Source organism: Denticeps clupeoides, chromosome 12 (assembly GCF_900700375.1).
Source record: "Denticeps clupeoides chromosome 12, fDenClu1.1, whole genome shotgun sequence".
Lineage (NCBI taxonomy): Eukaryota > Metazoa > Chordata > Actinopteri > Clupeiformes > Denticipitidae > Denticeps > Denticeps clupeoides.
The window spans coordinates 14,000,993-14,018,194 of record NC_041718.1 but is presented as its reverse complement, the minus strand read 5'-3'; the positions used below and the strand labels follow the sequence as shown (position 1 = coordinate 14,018,194).

At 42.9% G+C, this 17,202-nt stretch overlaps 1 protein-coding gene across 2 annotated transcripts in view; it reads right to left on the bottom strand.

Moving 5' to 3' along the window:
* magi3b (membrane associated guanylate kinase, WW and PDZ domain containing 3b) overlaps window positions 1–17,202 on the bottom strand; it is a 108,024-nt gene that overhangs the window by 15,900 nt on the left and 74,922 nt on the right. For both annotated transcript variants that reach the window (XM_028997685.1, XM_028997684.1), the window contains exons 4-9: window positions 13,792–13,998; window positions 9,826–9,994; window positions 7,765–7,844; window positions 7,047–7,104; window positions 6,144–6,256; window positions 749–940 (exon numbers count right to left, since the gene is read on the bottom strand). In XM_028997685.1, the coding sequence (XP_028853518.1) occupies window positions 749–940; window positions 6,144–6,256; window positions 7,047–7,104; window positions 7,765–7,844; window positions 9,826–9,994; window positions 13,792–13,998 (819 nt within the window). The remainder of the gene's footprint in view (window positions 1–748; window positions 941–6,143; window positions 6,257–7,046; window positions 7,105–7,764; window positions 7,845–9,825; window positions 9,995–13,791; window positions 13,999–17,202) is intronic.

Below are 17,202 nucleotides of genomic sequence, written 5' to 3'. Positions count from 1 at the left end.
CCCCCCGAGATTGATGAACGCACTAAATAATTGCAGGGCCAGCCAAAGAACATGTTCCCAAAGAGGCGCTGATGGTGGTACGCTTAGAATATGACCAGAGCAGCGTGCTGTTACATCAGCATGCTTAATGTCTCAGCAGGTCTACATCCAACACTGTCTTATTATTCGTCCCATTTGCAGTATTCAGAAGGCCTTTTTGAATTTAAAACAATTTTCCTCAATAGAAATACGACTGCAATTGTACAAATTGTTTCTAAAAAGAATAATTACGTGTTTTTTTTATAATAATTAACACAAAAGGCATATAATTAGTGAATTAAATAATTAACGACTGTTTTGGTGATTGCTTGTACATGCTAAAAGGATATTTATTATATTTAAATTGTCATTTTTACGACGGAAGAGTCAGAACTATAAAATATCACACATGAGGTATATGTGAAAAAATGTGTGAAAAAAGCTAAATGTTTCATGTCTTTGACTCTTCAAAGCAGCAAACCTTTTCTGTGATGACAACATGTCACACTTTTTGCTTCTCTCAGCCGCCTTCAGTTAAAAAGTGAACTTATCCAATATCCAATATCCAATTTCCAATACAATATCCTTCTTGGTTGCTTTTCATTCAGTCATGTTAATGATCATCTCATGAAGCTGCTTATGATTTTGCCCATAACATGCTAAGCAATCATGAATCATAGTATGCCTGACGGAGGCTATTATATTTACATCCTGGTACCGCATCACTCACCAGAGGCCATCTTCTTGTCATGGGCAGCGGGGCCGTCGGCCAGGACGTTCTTCACCTGCAGGAACTCATCTGGCCGGTCGCCTCCAATGATGGTGAAGCCGAAGCCATGCAAGCTCTTCCTCAGGGCCGTGTGGTACAGCTCCCCCTGCAGCTGGGTGGGGTCCCGTGTGAAGCCTGGGGTTCTCCCATCACCTAGGGCAACAGAACCACCACCGGTTATTCCGTTCGATTAACCGTCCTGTCAGGCCACCTGTAAGGTTACATTAGGCTTGAAGCCGCTCTGCCGAAATTAAATCACATGCATGCTACACGCCGGCGGATCATATTTAGCATGGAGATCAGGGAGAGAGGGAGTAAACACAAATCGAGGGGTTGCATTACATCCATCAGCATTTTAAGGCAAGATGGGAGCATGTGTATCCTTCCTTAGCTTGTTACCTCTTCTGCAGGTAGCAATTACAGACTGTCGGCGAGTGCCGTGCTAATCAGCGTCCTGTTTTCCCCCTGCCTTGTTTCTCAAACACGAAATCAGGTTTCACCGCCTTTCTCATCCCAAAGATTAACAAGCACGCCAAACAATTAACCTCGCTGGGGAGATATTACAAGTTTAAAAGCTGTGATTAGCTCCTCTTTTCAAAAAGTGAACCTTGGATATGCTGCAAAGTGCTTCTCAGATCCTAATCAGTCTATGTTTCACTCTGATGGGCACATGAAGTCACATTGTTTCCACATCCCAGCAACACAGAGCACTGCACTAGCTGATAGTACAATTTGAAGAGAAACAGAAAGAAAAAAGGCATTGTTCGACATTTCCATGACAGATGTTGTAGTTTGCACCATGGCCCAACAGAACATATTGGGCAGATTGGCTGACACCGTCTACAGGCCATCTTACACCAGGAAGGAGCACTGAGGGGCGGGTTTTAATGTACCAGTCAGCCGCTTATAAAACAAGGACTGTGAGGCATGACCTGCCCTGAGCATCAAGGGGATTTCATTTGCATAATCACATTCGTATTGCTTAATGAACTGTGTGAGACCTTCCGTCCGAAAAAAAAGTGTCTATGATTAATCAAATGCCACTGCTGTGATGCGCATTTCATTATCAAACAACAGATAGTAATGCAGTAAATGCATTATTACTAGCATCCTCTTTGTAATAATTCTTGTTGTAATTACGATTATTGTTCACATATTTAAATCTTTTAAAAAACACATTTACAAGTGTTCTAATCTATCGCTTATACAGGGGTTACCAACCCTGGTTCTGGAGAGCACTCATCCTACACATTTTTGGATTTACCTGATTCAAGCCCTCAACTAGCTCTTTAGTTGAATCAGGAGTTGGTGGTTTATTTCTTATTTAGCCCAAAATGTCTCAATGGGCTTTGACTACAGATCACACTCCACACACTTTGAACCTTTCTGCACACAAGGATAAACTCATGAAAAAATGGAGTTAAACAGAACAAGACTCCCCTTTCCAGAGCAGGGTTTGTGTTGATTTGTTCACTTATTACCCATTATTTGTATCGATCACCTGTCCCACTCTGCCTGTCCTGTAATATTTTCAAACTGGCGTTGTACATGGTGTTTGTGGTTTAAATAGAACAAAAAATAATAAAGAAACACATCCTTTATTAATGTGCATAATATATTTGTTCAGAATTAGGAAGTACCATGCACGAGAACAGTCAAGCATCACTTAAAATCTTGTTTGAGATCATGTTCTTGGTGAAAGAAATAATTACACACAAAAGGTGGTTCTTTCTGCTGCATCTTTATTTATGTAGGTCCTTAGCACGCAAAGCTGTGCTTGGTGTCATTTTAACAGTAGGGCCCTAAATAACACATTAAGGACATACACCCACACAGTAAACATGGCACTTTGAGGATTTACTCCATGCACCAGGATTTGCACTGTGTAAATAAATGTAAATGGGAGCAAGAGGCCGAGGCTTCTTTCACTGAAAGACATCTGAGGCCATGACTGAGGACAACCATTATTCATCCCTTTGGAGAAAAGCAGCATGTTTGTACAGAGACCTCATGAGAGGAGATCCAGCCACTACGCCCCCCTATCAACTCCAGCAGTGCAGCAGAACCGCGGCCCAGTGATCGCTTTCAAATCCCAGATGGATTACAGCCACTCCAATTACAGCTCTGGATTCCCCAGCAGGTTGGAGGAGAGTGGCTTGTCACAACACTGGTGCCCTGGTGCCTACGTCAGCTTTATAATGGTAGCCCAGGCGACGGGTCCTCTTTAGAGAGGCTCTTGCTGAGTCGCAGAGGACAGCGATGCACAATGGGTAGGTTTTAACCTGGAGAGCGTTGCCTGGTGGAGATGTACAGGTTAACCAGGGTTTTACAGCATTCTGGAGACATGTCCTACAACTCAGACAAGGTAGTATGGAGGTGAAATTGGACCAAGGGCCCCACTGGGAGAGGTTATGATGTATATCAGCCAAATGTGCTCTCGGCAGGAGCCCAGAGCAACATTGGGATTCCTAGCAACGAGCAAGACATCAGATTAATATGTCCAGGCAGGAATGACTTACATTTCGAGATCTTTGCTTGGTAGGAGGTTCCTTTATTTCTATCATCCTTCATCACAACAGCTTCACGCTAAATAGTTTTTTTTAAAACCATTCCCACCTGAGTTCGAGGGAAAGCGAGAGCTTGTCTTGGCCCGTGCATAAACAGTTGTCAGGTGCACTAGAGGGGGTCTCTCCTCGCCACCTCACCAGAAGCATTAGCAACGGCCTCTACAGCAGAGCGGCTCTGTACTCCCCGATCCGCAATGTATTACACCCCCCCCCTAATGAAGCCATGTTTAATTCAGGCTGTTTAGAACGTAAGAGGAGTCCCTGCTCTCCAAAGGGTGGGGGTGGGGTGCTCTTTTTTTAAAGGTGCGCCCCTCAATGAAAAAAAAAAAAGCCTCAAGGACTATGCAGCAAAGAGGTCTGAGATATATATACGTACGGGACCCTAAATCAGATTAGCGGCCGGAGGAGTTCTCCTGAAAGTCAGAAGTGCTATAATCCCACCTGCTGGCCCAGATAAAGCAGTCAGGGCCCGGCAGAAAATGCTAACCATCCATCGCCTGGTTCGAGACAGGAATCCAATAAAAATCTTGTTTGAGTACGGCGCTATCAGGCGAGGTGAGGTAGAGGAAAATTCCTGTGATGAATTTGCTCGGCAACGTCTGACAAATCCTTCGGACTTGTGTGGCCGCGTGCGGCGCCGACAAGATGCGTCCGTTTTGCTTTTCCGTAGTCAAAAGAAATTAACAGCTGCTTGTGGGAAATCTTCTCTTTAGAAAAGAAGAAAGATACACAGCAGCACAGCACAAGGTGCACACAGTGAAATTTGTCCTCTGCATTTAACCATCACCCTGATTGAGCAGTGGGCAGCCATGACAGGCGCCCGGGGAGCAGTGTGGGGGGACGGTGCTTTGCTCAATGGCACCTCAGTGGCACCATGGCGGATCAGGATTTGAACCGGCAACCTTCTGATTACGGGGCCGCTTCCTTAATCGCTAGGCGACCAGTGCCCCACTGCAAACACTGAGGGAATTGCTTGATTTCATAGAAAGCAAACTGTGATCCTAGCTGCAGTTTTTTTGTAAGGTAATTTTCTTCCGAAGTCTTTCACGACTCAGGTTAGTTGATTTAGTTATTGTGATTGACAGCCGGCCCCTAATTTGAAATTTGGGCTAATCTTGAAGGTATTACGCACTGATTTCATTAGCAGATATTACCCGCCTGCAGAAGACACCTCATTTTTATGAGTTTTATCTGGCCCAGCCAACGGCTGGATTTGGGGAGCTGCACACCACGTCCTCAGATCTTGAATGACAGGCTGGTTGCACCCAGAACTGTGGGAAGATCATTCACGATGCAGCTGCGGGATCATTTATTCATGCAGCTACTATTTATAAGGTATTTCGCAGAATCCAGCAGCTACTGAAAATCAGAGCACCTGCGGTTTCCTGGTTTCCGGCTTCCACCGGATCAGCAATGTTCTAACTGTCCAAACAATCAGCCGTCTGACCAATCAATCAGCCGACTGGCAGAAGATACCCATTCACCATGCCCATCTGGCAGCATCCAGCCAGTCGTGCCAGTTTCTGCTACAGAATCGCCCCCCAGGCTACAGCCATTAACCATTAACCTGTGCACCTCAGCTGCCTCTATTTACTTTTTGCTAAATTGCACTCGCGGTTTCAGCAATGTTCCTGCACACCTGCCTGTTAGTCTGTTCAATTTCTGTTTACTGTGTTGTCTTGTCACACGCAGCAATGTCCCAAACATGGAAAAAGTTGGGAAAACAAGTATGCATTTCAAAGGGATACCATTCACTTATTTGATTAACTAGGTATTTTAGATCATGATACTCTCTTTGGTTCTACAGGGTGGGCAGTTTATATGGCTACACCTTAATAAAATGGGAATGGTTGGTGACATTGAACACATTTTATAAGTGGTCAGAAACTTGTAAATAACTCATGAAAAAATAAAGTTACGTTAAAACCCATTGTTTTTCTTGTGAAATGACCAATACATTTGATGTGTCACATGACCTTCTTCCTATTGAAAAAACAAAAGTTGGATCCAAGATGACCGCCGTCAAAATGGCCACTATGGTCACCACCCATCTTGAAAAGTTTGCCCCCTCACATATACTAATGTGCCACAAACAGGACGTTAATATCACCCACCATTCCCATTTTATTAAGGTGTATCCACCCCGTACAATAACGATGTGCTGGTATCCAGCATTGATGTATCAAGTTGTATCTTTACATCTGTGTAAAAACAAAGGGAACAACAGAAAACACTTTTCCCCAGACAGCTTTGAAACAAGTGATTTTTCCTTCTTTACTTATGAATGAAAACATGTCCTGAACTGTCCTGCAACATATAGATTGCTGCCGATTGGACAGTGGTGTTATCATCGTTATCATAGGCTATGAATGGATATAGGGCACTATTTTCAAACTGGAAAGTCGCACTACATGCTACATTTAGTGGGACTTATTTTGCTAGTAAAAACCAACTACAATAAGGAAGCATTGTACATGACAGCATCATCAGCATCCTACAATTTTAAATTCTGCAAAAACATGACTGAAAATTTTAAAGTGATTGTAATACACAGCACAGCACACGGTGACACAGCGAAATGTGTCCTCAGCATTTAACCATCAACCTTTGTGAGCATGGGGCAGCCGTGAAAGATGTCCAGGGAGCGGTGTGTGGGGACATTACCTTGCTCGAACCTTGGAGGTTTGGTATTTGAATCCACAACCCTCCGGTTACAAATACGCTTCCGTACCCTCTAGGACACCACTGCAGACACCAAACATGCAGACAGGTTATCAGTAAGTTCTTACCTGTGGAAGGTGCTGCCACCTGTTGACTCTGACTGGCAACCGTAGCTTCCAGGCTCAGCTTCCTCTTGGCCTCCAACACCGGGTTTTCAAACTGGGTTTTCTGGTTGATGTGACTAGAATTGGGTCAATGTTTAACGTGCATTAATAAATGTGCAGAGCAAGAGAATTGCACTTAAACACACTAACATAACCTGCTTAACCTGTAGTGCTGGTCTGTTTGTCACCCTGCTTCACAACACATGAATGCACCAGCACTGCTCTGGTTTTGCAGTGGAACTGCAGTTCTGTGGTAAACATTACGTGCCCTCTTGTATAACACGACACCGCCTTTCATTGTTTTCATTCAAAACAAACCACTGGTGGCCACATTCCCATAATCTTGAGCAAACAGTGAGAACACCAGCTCCACTTCTACCTGGAAGAACATTTCAGAAGGATATCAAAACAAAAGAAAAAACGCAGGATCACATTTCCTGAAACCTCCTTCTTCTGCCTCCTCTACCCTTCAGCTTTCTCCTAACCACTGCTGTAGAGAAAAAAACTCTCTCTCTCTCTCTCTCTCTCTCTCTCTCTCTCCCCCAGTGTGTCTGTGTGTGCGTTCCAGGGTGTACCATACCCAGCTCTCAGGCTCTCTCTGTACACACGCTCACACGTACAGCAGGTGAACAACATACAGCCTGCTCTAATAAAGACACGAAGCTGCAGCGCATTTGCATCAGTATGCGGTCTAGCAGTCTGGATGACAGTTCAATCTAAAATATCCTGACACATTATTATTATTATTATTATTATTATTATTATTATTATTATTATTATTTTTCATGACATTTTAGAGGTCCCTAAAATATCCTGCCTGAGTTTGGTGGATTGGATTAGGATGATTGTACTTGGAAGAGGACTCACTCCACATAGTAGGTTCCGTACTGTGGGTCCTCTATCTTCTCCCAGCCGTATGGCAGCTCTTATGGGATTAAAAGGAAAAACAATAAAAAGAAGGAAAAATGAATCAGACAGGGTACAGACTACAGAGCACACCTCAGACTTCCTGAACGAATAAAAGTTCAAATGCCTACAATCACACTGCGACCTTAACATAACAGGTTTAGTTTCACATTGGCAAGCAAATGAAAGACTTGTTTCTGTGTAAGTTCGGTGTGAAGAAGCACACGTGACGAAATAAAACACAAACACATTTACTCTCTCTCTAGCTCTCTCTCTCTCTCTCTGGCATATGTGCTATATGCCATGCTCGGATGAGCAGATGAAGGGGAGAGTGACAGACAGAGTGACGGAGAAAACAGACTCTTCACGCAAGACGGAGCTTTGGACTTGCTTTTCAGAGGTAGCATTCGGAAAACGCCTTTAAAAATCCATTAGAGAAGCCGGACGGGGCCCAGCGCCTCTCTCTTCTGTCCTCGTCGCTCACAACACAGGGACAGACTGTGACGGGGAATAATGCGCGCGAGGTACACGCCTGGGAGGGGACACGTGACGCTGCGCTGGGGGCGTTTGTTTGGACAGCCTCCTTCAGCGAGGGTTATGGAGTCAGGTTCGCACGCGCCTGGCCGCGCTCCCTGTACATGTACCGTACCAGACAGGGGAAGTAGAGATGACGTGTTACCTCCATCTTCGCACTTCTCAGGGGGCTTGGCCTTCTTGGCTAAACGGGGGTCCAGCCATGTTGTAGATTTGGTGTTGTGGCTGTGTAAGGAAAAAAATGAGATCCAACTGAACAATGTAATTTGTTTTTTAATTATATTCCTTAATTATTAGACTTTATATAATGATATACTATATTATTTTTCATTTTTTCTAAGGGCACTATTAAAGAACAAAAAGTACAAAGCGCAGCGCTACATGCTAAGCATGGAACTTGTTCTCTAATTTAAGGCCAATAGCATCATCTGGGTTTACAGAAATAAACAGATAAGACAAGATGTTTGCACATGTGATGTATAAATGGGTGTGGCTTTAAATAATCCAGAAAACCACAATCAAAGGTCATAGTTGGAGTGACAGAAATTACACCAATTTATTTCTCTTCTTCAGTGTTTATATGTTTATGTAAATTCTAACTTTAGCAAAACTGCCCCAGGTTTAGCATATAGTTCTGCACTTAGTCAGGTTGAAAATGGTACCCTGAATGTTAATAATAATTTTAAAACATGCAAACATAAAATCTCAATATATTACTGTGTAGTACTTGGGAGTTCAGGTGACTAATCATCCTTGACTTAATGTTCAGATTATCAGTTTATTATTGCATATTATTGCATTACATTAAATTATTAGTGATTCAGCATAGTCCTTAGGATTTAGATTTTAAGTGTCAAAACTGAATGGTCAAAAGCCACCTTCAGTTATTAAATAGTCATTTTAGTAGCATAGCATCTAATTGCAATAAAACTGTTAAGGTGTATACCCATGAATGCTAAAATGTACAAAAGAACACCACGTTGAAATAATCCAGCAGTAGTGCATGAGAAGATAATTGGAAAGCACTTGGGTAATAGTGAAATATTCATAATCATGGCCAAACAGCTGAAAACACCATGGCTCTGAATCACAATTCTTTAAAGAGCAAAAGGACCACTGGGAAATCTATATTTACTCAGCTACTTCTATCTCGGTATTGATTTCAAGGATAAAGAGGACAAGAGGAACAAAAAAACAAGGACAAGTAAAAAAAAAAAAAGAGATGTTGAAACAAAAACCGGAGATTTGTGAATGACTTTAAATTACGCTGAGATGAGACATCCTGACTGTCTTGGGGAAAAGTTAAGAGACATTGTTACGAACGAGAGAATCAGATTTCAGATGTTGTGCTGGATCCAGCTGCCAGGCCGTGGAGCAATCCCTACATTCTCCAGTCATCAGCCTGTCATGATGCTAAGCTGAAATGTCCATAAAAATCCCAAACAGCCAAATAATTATTATACTCCTAAATATTACTTGCTATTAGATAAATAATTGCCTATCCTTGTACAATATATAGAAAAATAAAACTTTCTGCAGACAGACAATACAAATGACGCTTAAAAAAAAAGAGAAAGATACTCTAGGTCCCCAGAGCTTTCCTGTCACCCAGGCCACTGTTTGATTGAGCTTGTCTAGCACAGCGAAGCCAATCAGGCACAGAAAAGCCCTGACAGGAGGCAAATCATGTTTGTTATCTAGGTCTGCATCCGTGCACCGACCGGGAAATGAAAGTGACATGAGATAATACTCACTTAAGTTGACCCTCACTTTACAGATCATAAATATATCATGAAAATTCCACACACACCTGGTTTACATACTTTTATACATGTAAAAATGCTAATTCTTACATAAAAATGCATTTATATCTTCCATGTTTGTATTTGTAAGCTGTATTTGTAGAGCTAAAAGATAAGAGACTTAAACACACCTTCACACATATCTAAATATAAACATGAGAATGATGCATTGTGCATATTTTATGAATATACTGGTACTGTAAAGCTGTGTGTATGTCTATACATGTGAGAATAACGTTATCATTCATAATATACTAGTTTCTCATTCCCATTCAATTTATTAGAAATTCCAGCCTTTAGAAGGCTGACTGTTAATGGATGAATGATTTCCACGATGTGGGAAATCTTATGGAACTGGATCTTCCTGAATACGGATCAGACAGGACTGATTTACCGGTACTCACTCGATAAAGTACACCATGCCCGTGTCTGTATAGGCCATTTCCCAGTTCGGAGGCAGGGGCTCCAGGCTGTCGTCCCGGGGAAGGGAGCTCCAGGTGCGGAAGTCCATGGTGCTGCTGGACTGGGTGTAGCTGGGCACAGTCTTCCTCCAGTCCGACACGTTCTGTTGCTCTGCGTGCCGGGAGAGGAAAGCAGGAAAGTAAAGGGGAGATGTGAGTCTGAACACTGACCGCTTCAGTCTGTTTCCTGTTCTCCCACAATGCAACACTCTAACTTTGCTTGATAGCTGAAGCAAATGGTGGCTTGACATCATTTGCATGGAGCTGATGGGAAATAAAAAAAAAAGGCATGCAACTTCTGGTTTCGGGTCAAAGTGTGTGTGTGCACGCATGTTCATTCCTTATCTCAGAAAGACGTTGGTATGAAAATAAGAACTGAAAGTGTGTCAGAATTAGTGTGTGTATGTGCGTGTTTTCTGGTTGTGGTCCCACTCTAAAATGATATTTATGCAGAGCTGAGGATGTTAAGAGGAGCCTTAAGGCCACCCTGACTGAGAAAAGCAATATCACAACACCGAAGCTAATATTCAGGCCCATAACCCGTTCTGCTTCATACTCTCCAACAACCGGGAGAGCCTGTGTGTTTAAGGCAGGCACCTTTCAGCTGGGATAAATGCGACCCCGGCCTGTGCTATGGCTTGAGCTTAATGAATCTCCATTTGAGGAGAGGCCACAAGTGGACACACAACAAGGCGCCAGAGGCTGCAGCAAATCCCCCATTTCGACCTGCGAAACGAGAGAGCAGACCATCGAACGGAAATCCCTATGCAGGCTGTCCACTGCAGCGCCATGGCAACAGGGCATTTAGCACAACTGCAACCGCTTTTAGTTCCGCATGTGTGAGAGATCCCACTTAATGCAGCTACAGGGGACAGCTTGTGGCGCGGATCCTGCGTGCAGACGCGACGGATTCAGCAGTAACAGGACGTTGCATGCTTGATAGCAGATTAGATTACATCATTCCTGGTGCGGACTCTACTACGAAATGCCAGGTAGAGTATTTCACACCTGCTGGATGTCATGCACAGCCACGCTGCCCTTTAAATTCCCCATTTTCATTTCAGACGCTCTAATGGTCCCTATTTAGCCAAAAAGCTATGATGCGGCTGTTATGAGCGCAGCCATTACTGTGATTAAGCCTGGGTAATTAAGCTTTCCTATCATGGTCAGCTAAAAGTGTAAGAATTTGAAGGAGAGCTGCAACAGGTCTGCTAAGCCTGAAATCTCCCCTGGGGGCTACTAAAAGGGCATTAGCCCTGCTTTTAACATTTAACCCTGCTGTTAATCATTAGGAATGGTACTCTGCAAACCCCAAGCACTGAGGATGCTGTGCTACCCCGGTCAGGAATAGAGATCGTGCTTCAGAATCACCGTGCCAGATACGGTAATGCAGAATCTGATCATCACAGCTCAGATGGGCCCACAAAAGACTCTTACTCAAGTTCAAGAGAGGTTTACTGTCAATACAGCAGTATACAGTGTCTTGAAATGCTGTTTTACACAGACCCCCCATAGTGCAATTATAAAAATTGCACTGAAATTAAAATAAATACCTATATTCAGACTTGCTGAACAATAAATAAGGAAAACATCATATAAGATGCTCAAACAGTGGCTGTGTATTTGTGCAGTGGACTGTACAAGTATGCCTCAAGTATGTAGGTTTTTTCAAACAAGACACACAAGACAAGACAGACCTGTGCAAAATACTCCACACTAGTATTGGTGGCCTAGTGATTAAGGAAGCAGACATGTAATTGAAGGGTTGCAGGTTCGAATCCTAAACCACCAAAGTGGCACTGGGGTCCCATTGATCAAGGTACTGTTCCCACACACTGCTCCCTCCCTTAAATGCAGAGGACACATTGCGTTGTGTGCTCCTTGCGCTGTGCTGTTGTGCATCATAATGACAATAACTTCACTTAGAGGCCTAGTGGTTAAGGAAGCGGACCTGTAATCAGAAGGTTGCCGGGCCGAATCCTGTCATGGCTGCCCACTGCTTACTCAGAGTGATGGTTTAAATGCAGAGGACAAATTTCACTGTGTGCACTGTGTATCACAAGTGACAATCACAAACATGTATACACCCTGACATGCATCTCATCTCTCATTCTGGACCATAGCTTATTTTCATTAGCACACATTACAGCCGCCTGCAGAATATGTGCAATATATTCTAATATTCAACAAATGACAGCCAAGACATACGGAAGTGTCTGCTGCTTCATGGTGTGTCTATAATTGTATTGTCTATATTGATTACTTAAACTGTCAGTTTTCTTGGTCTACTGCGTACTGTGCTGAAACATTTTTTTCTATGTTTAAGATTTTTAGACTGAAGACTCTGCATACTGACGTGTTATCAGAAAATCCCCCAGTCCTACATCAGGGTAAAATAAGAGTGTTGTGTCATGTATAATAAGCAGCTGAGTCATTTACATTTACATTTACAGCATTTATCAGACGCCCTTATCAAGAGCAACTTACAATCAGTAGTACAGGGACAGTCCCCCCTGGAGCAACTTAGGGTTAAGTGTCTTGCTCAGGGACACAATGTTAGTAAGTGGGATTTGAACCTGGGTCTTCTGGTTCATAGACGAGTGTGTTACCCACTAGGCTACTACCACCCCTTAGTCATGACGGCGTGTAATGTCAGTTTATAAGTGATTATGCAGCAGGCGTCTTACGATGGCATTATTCATGCTTATGAATGCCCCCTCCATATGAAGTGTTAATGGACCATCACAGATCCAGAGGTCCAGTCAACCATGCCCGGCTGTAACTGCTGCAGTCACATGGCTGGTGGCAAAGCTCAGGAATCCAACACTGTTTTTTTTAATAATATGAGTAATAATCTGAAAAGATGAAAAATAAAATCCATCATCAATTTTGCCCTTGGTGTCTCAAAAGTATCATGATTCGTAAAAAAATTCCAGAGCAGAACTATTTACAAATTACTCCTTGGGGAATCTGGGTCAAAATAAATGCTGTACAGAGTCATAGGAAAGTTTTAATGAGATTTCAGTTTCTTGCCGTCCGCATGACATCGATTTTATTGTATAGTGTGTGTGTGTGTGTGTGTGACTCTTCAAAGAGTAGGTCTTTGAAAAAATTTTCGGATTTGTACAGTAATTGTACAGCTCTGTACTTTTTCATCAAGGTCTTCTTTACTGCCATGAAATGTCAACTAATATCTAAAACTCTGGCCTTAATTTATATGAAAGCAATTACTTCGGTGTTTTCATTCGGTGGAAGACATATCCAAATTCACACAGTGACAAACTCATGAGCCCTTAACCTCATGCAGTGAGGTTTCACTGCAAATTTTCTGGCCTTGGTGCCTGAATGAAATGCTTCTAAACCACAGAACAGAGAAACTGAGAAAGACTTTGGTGACAGTGCCTTACCATTTTCAGTAAAAAAAATAAAAAAATTGAGCTAACGCTGGTAAAGGTTTAAATGCCATGGCTTTCTTTTCCTCCAAAACATTCATTAAAAACCCCGAAGTGCACTTTAAAACCCCCACAATTTTAATAATTATCTAAATGTAAAGTGAGAACTTTTTTTTGAAGAATTTGCCTGGAGAAACTTTATTTTCCCACTGCTATGACACTGGGTGGTGCTATTTTTGAGGTTGGATTTGCATTTTTATCCATACTTCTTAAATCCTTTCAATACTAATATAGCAAAACATGCATTTCAGCAATGACCTCCAGTTTGCTGATGTATAGGTGGTTGTATTATTAGTGCTTCGGCAAGCAAATTCAATGGTGTGATCAAATTACTACTGTGTGTATTACTAATGCATGACGCTGGATTATCGATGCATTTCATCACGAGGTCAGAATGTTTTAACTCCATGCGCCACCTTTGAATTATAAATAGATGACAGTGTCATTGCAGGCTCACCTGGAAGGCCGTTGGCTAGTGGCGGTCTCTCTTCATCATCCTCCTCCTCGGGAACCGAGCTGTCCTTCCGGTCCATCTTGCTGACAGAGGTGGTGCGCTTGCGCTGGACCTCGGTGTCATATTCCTCATCAAACAGGACCTGGTCCACCAGGTCAGGCTGCACTAGGTTGGGCTCAGCTGGAGGTTTGGGTGTCCCGTAGTAGTTACCTGCAGCGACGAAGGCGACATGGTCAGGAGAGTCACCAAAGTCACCAAAGTCACAGACCAGACAGCCAGCTGTCTAGACAACTTCATATTAAGCATGCCATTTCAAAAACAAACATGATGATAACCACAGCACGGTCTCTTTGTGACCCAAATGATGCTGCAGATCAAGCGGAAACAGAAACTCATTTGGGGCTGTCAAGGTTAAAGAGGTGCCATCGATTAAAATTGGTTGTGATGAGTCCTACCTGCCTGAAAACAAACAAATTACCCCAAACAGGGCAGCCAAGGAGGATCCAGATGTGCCTCCTCCAGCGCACGTCTACCCCTAATTAATTCCTCTACTGTCTTGCACCTCATAAATGGCCAACGCCACAGATAGAGGGAACCTGGAGAACCAAGATGAATCATGTAAGCCCAATCATGTCAAGGTTCTCCTGCAAGCAATTACACTGTTCATTGGGTTTGGTAATAAACCTCCCCTCCATGTTATGTCCTGATGAACAAAGAAAGTAGAGCTCTGTGCAGTTCATTAATATTCAGCGCAGATAATGGAACATCATATCAGGGGCCTGCATAATTTGGTTAAATCATTCTCTAATTTGGTGCAGTGGTTCATCAATCTCGGCCTGTTTTTGCACTAGAAATTGCTCTCACTGTGATTGAATTTATTCATAAGAAAATTCCATCCAAATGAATCACTCAGCCTTCAATTAGATTAAAAATTATGTGCAGATTAATTCAAATTAGGGAAGGGATGTGTTTTTGTTTGTTGGCGCTCCCTTGTTAAAAATATGTGAGATATGATTAGTTTCTACAAAATATTCTCAGGTTAAACAGTTACTTTGCATCACAAAAAAATCCCTGTAATCATTAATAAGATAAAAGCTCTTTTTTAAAATCTAAATCATAAATTATAATAAGCTTAATTAACGATTGGCAAAGGATGCCAATGGGGAGTAGGCATTTTAACACCAATTAATTATGTCTATAAACTCATTCAGCATCTCTCAGTATTCAACTTTATCTTCTGCCATCTCCTTAATATCCTTAAAAAATGCAAATCCAGTAAGCAGTTTGTCAACAGCGGCTGGTAGGGAGACCTTAAGGGAGCGCCAACGCAATGGCAGCCATCAAAACCGTGCCACGGGCCCCCGTCGCCGCTGTTTTACACACACCAATAAAGTGTGCGGAAAAAAAAAAACAAACTCACGCTTTCGGCATGAGTGCGTAACAGCTGGTCCGGGGGGCTAATGACTCGCTTGCAGCATGTTGGGGAAAGGTGTGCGACACGCTGTGGGAGACGTGTGTGAAAAGCCCTGGGCCCCGCCCAGCTTCTGGCTTGGAAACGGCTCCACGCCTTGGTTCCAGGCTCTGATGGCTTCATTAATAGCAGCGGGGAGGATGGTGGCGGGGCACCGGTCTAAAGACCCTCCTAGAACCGGTGGGCTCATCCGGTGATTAATTGCCTGCAAATACATGGCTCAGCAACGACGATAAATGTGTCGGGAGCATAAAGATGTGCAAGAGGGTGCCGCGTCACGTAAGCAATTTGTCACTATTAATCTGCAGGGAGCCTTATAATCTAACGCTGAAGGGGTGGGGGGACTGAAGGGGTGAATTAGTGTTCCCCAAATACTGGCATCAAAAATGGTGTAAATTATGGGAGAGCCTGGGGTGTGTCTGCTTCCCCAGTTGATGCAGCTTGATTTAAAGCAGCGTCTAGGCGAAACACAAGGGAAATGTTTTCCCTTGTATAATTTGTCAGTCTGGTTTACACTCTAGTGCATGTAATGAAATTTGAATATAAAGAAACATTAATTTGTTACTTCGTTTAAATTGTTATCAAAGGTTTACATTTTTTCACTAAATTACAATAATTTTAATACAATTTTCAGACAACTAAATACAAATTTTTTTAGACTGGTGAGATGCAGTGTTTTTTTTTTTAAATGCATGATTTGGTCATATAACGTATGGGTGGTTTATGACTAGCCTCATTAAAACACACTGCGCTCTTTCTTCTGTGACCAACATCAGTCATAACAGGAATGCGGTTTCCCCCCAAAGGGAGCTGCCCTGATTGGCTGGGTGCAGCACATCACACTTTCATCCCTCAGGACAAGCGGCACTGGTTTCCTAAAGAGTAACCTGGTTTTGGGGAGCACAATAAATCTCCTTAATTTTCCGAACGGATTTAGGTTTACACAAAGCGCTTCATGCTCTGCTCCCTCTCTCTGGGCGCAATGGTACTAAACTCAATATGCTCTGGCCCACAGGGTTCCGGTAATATTAGACATGGAGTAAAAACACAGACCGGACGGGGTAAAAACAAACAGATCAATGTGGAGTTGTGTGCTGACACACTGCACTCGAAGCGAGTGTACTTGATTGTGTCTGTGTACTTGACAGAACAGATTCAGGAAAGCGTTCTGCTAAGGTCACTTTCCCCCCAATCTTAACATCTCTCTTAGGCTGCCATCGGGGCCACGGTCGTGTAACCACTCAGATCAAACCACCACAATTTAAGCAGTGAAGTGAAAGTGATTGTCATTGTGAAACACTGCAGCACAGCACATGGTGACACAACAAAATGTGTCCTCTGCTTTTAACCATCACCCTTAGTGAGCAGTGGGCAGCCATGACAGGCGCCCAGGGAGCACCTCAGTGAGCACCTCAGGTGGCTTGGTATTCGAACCTGCAAACTTCTGAATTAATAATAAGCCTTTATTGCGCTGAATATGCTTATATACGCTGAAGATATAAAGACTTTTTAGGCACCAGACTCAATCCCTCATGGACCTGTACAAAGTGGACTAATATCTTTAATAGGAAGATTTATTTCCTTCTATGGACCATGATTCAATATCAATCCAGACAGGAGATAGATCCCTCCTTGTGTTCAGGAAGGGTATGAGTTTGGCCGGTGTCTTCTATAAGCGATCTGTTAAAGCCCAGTCATACTGCTGATGAATTGGGGCTATATGGATTTGTTTTGCTGGTACTCACTAGTAACCAAGAGTAAAAAAAAAGTTACACAAAATTTTCCTGTTGTAAAACCACCTGCCCAGTATTGTATGGCTGCCAAAACAGCTCTGACAGACTGAGCTGTGGACTCCACAAGACCTCTGAAGGTGTACTGTGGCATCTGGCACCAAGACGTTAGAATTCATGTAAGCTGTGAGGTGAGGAGAAATACCTATTTCA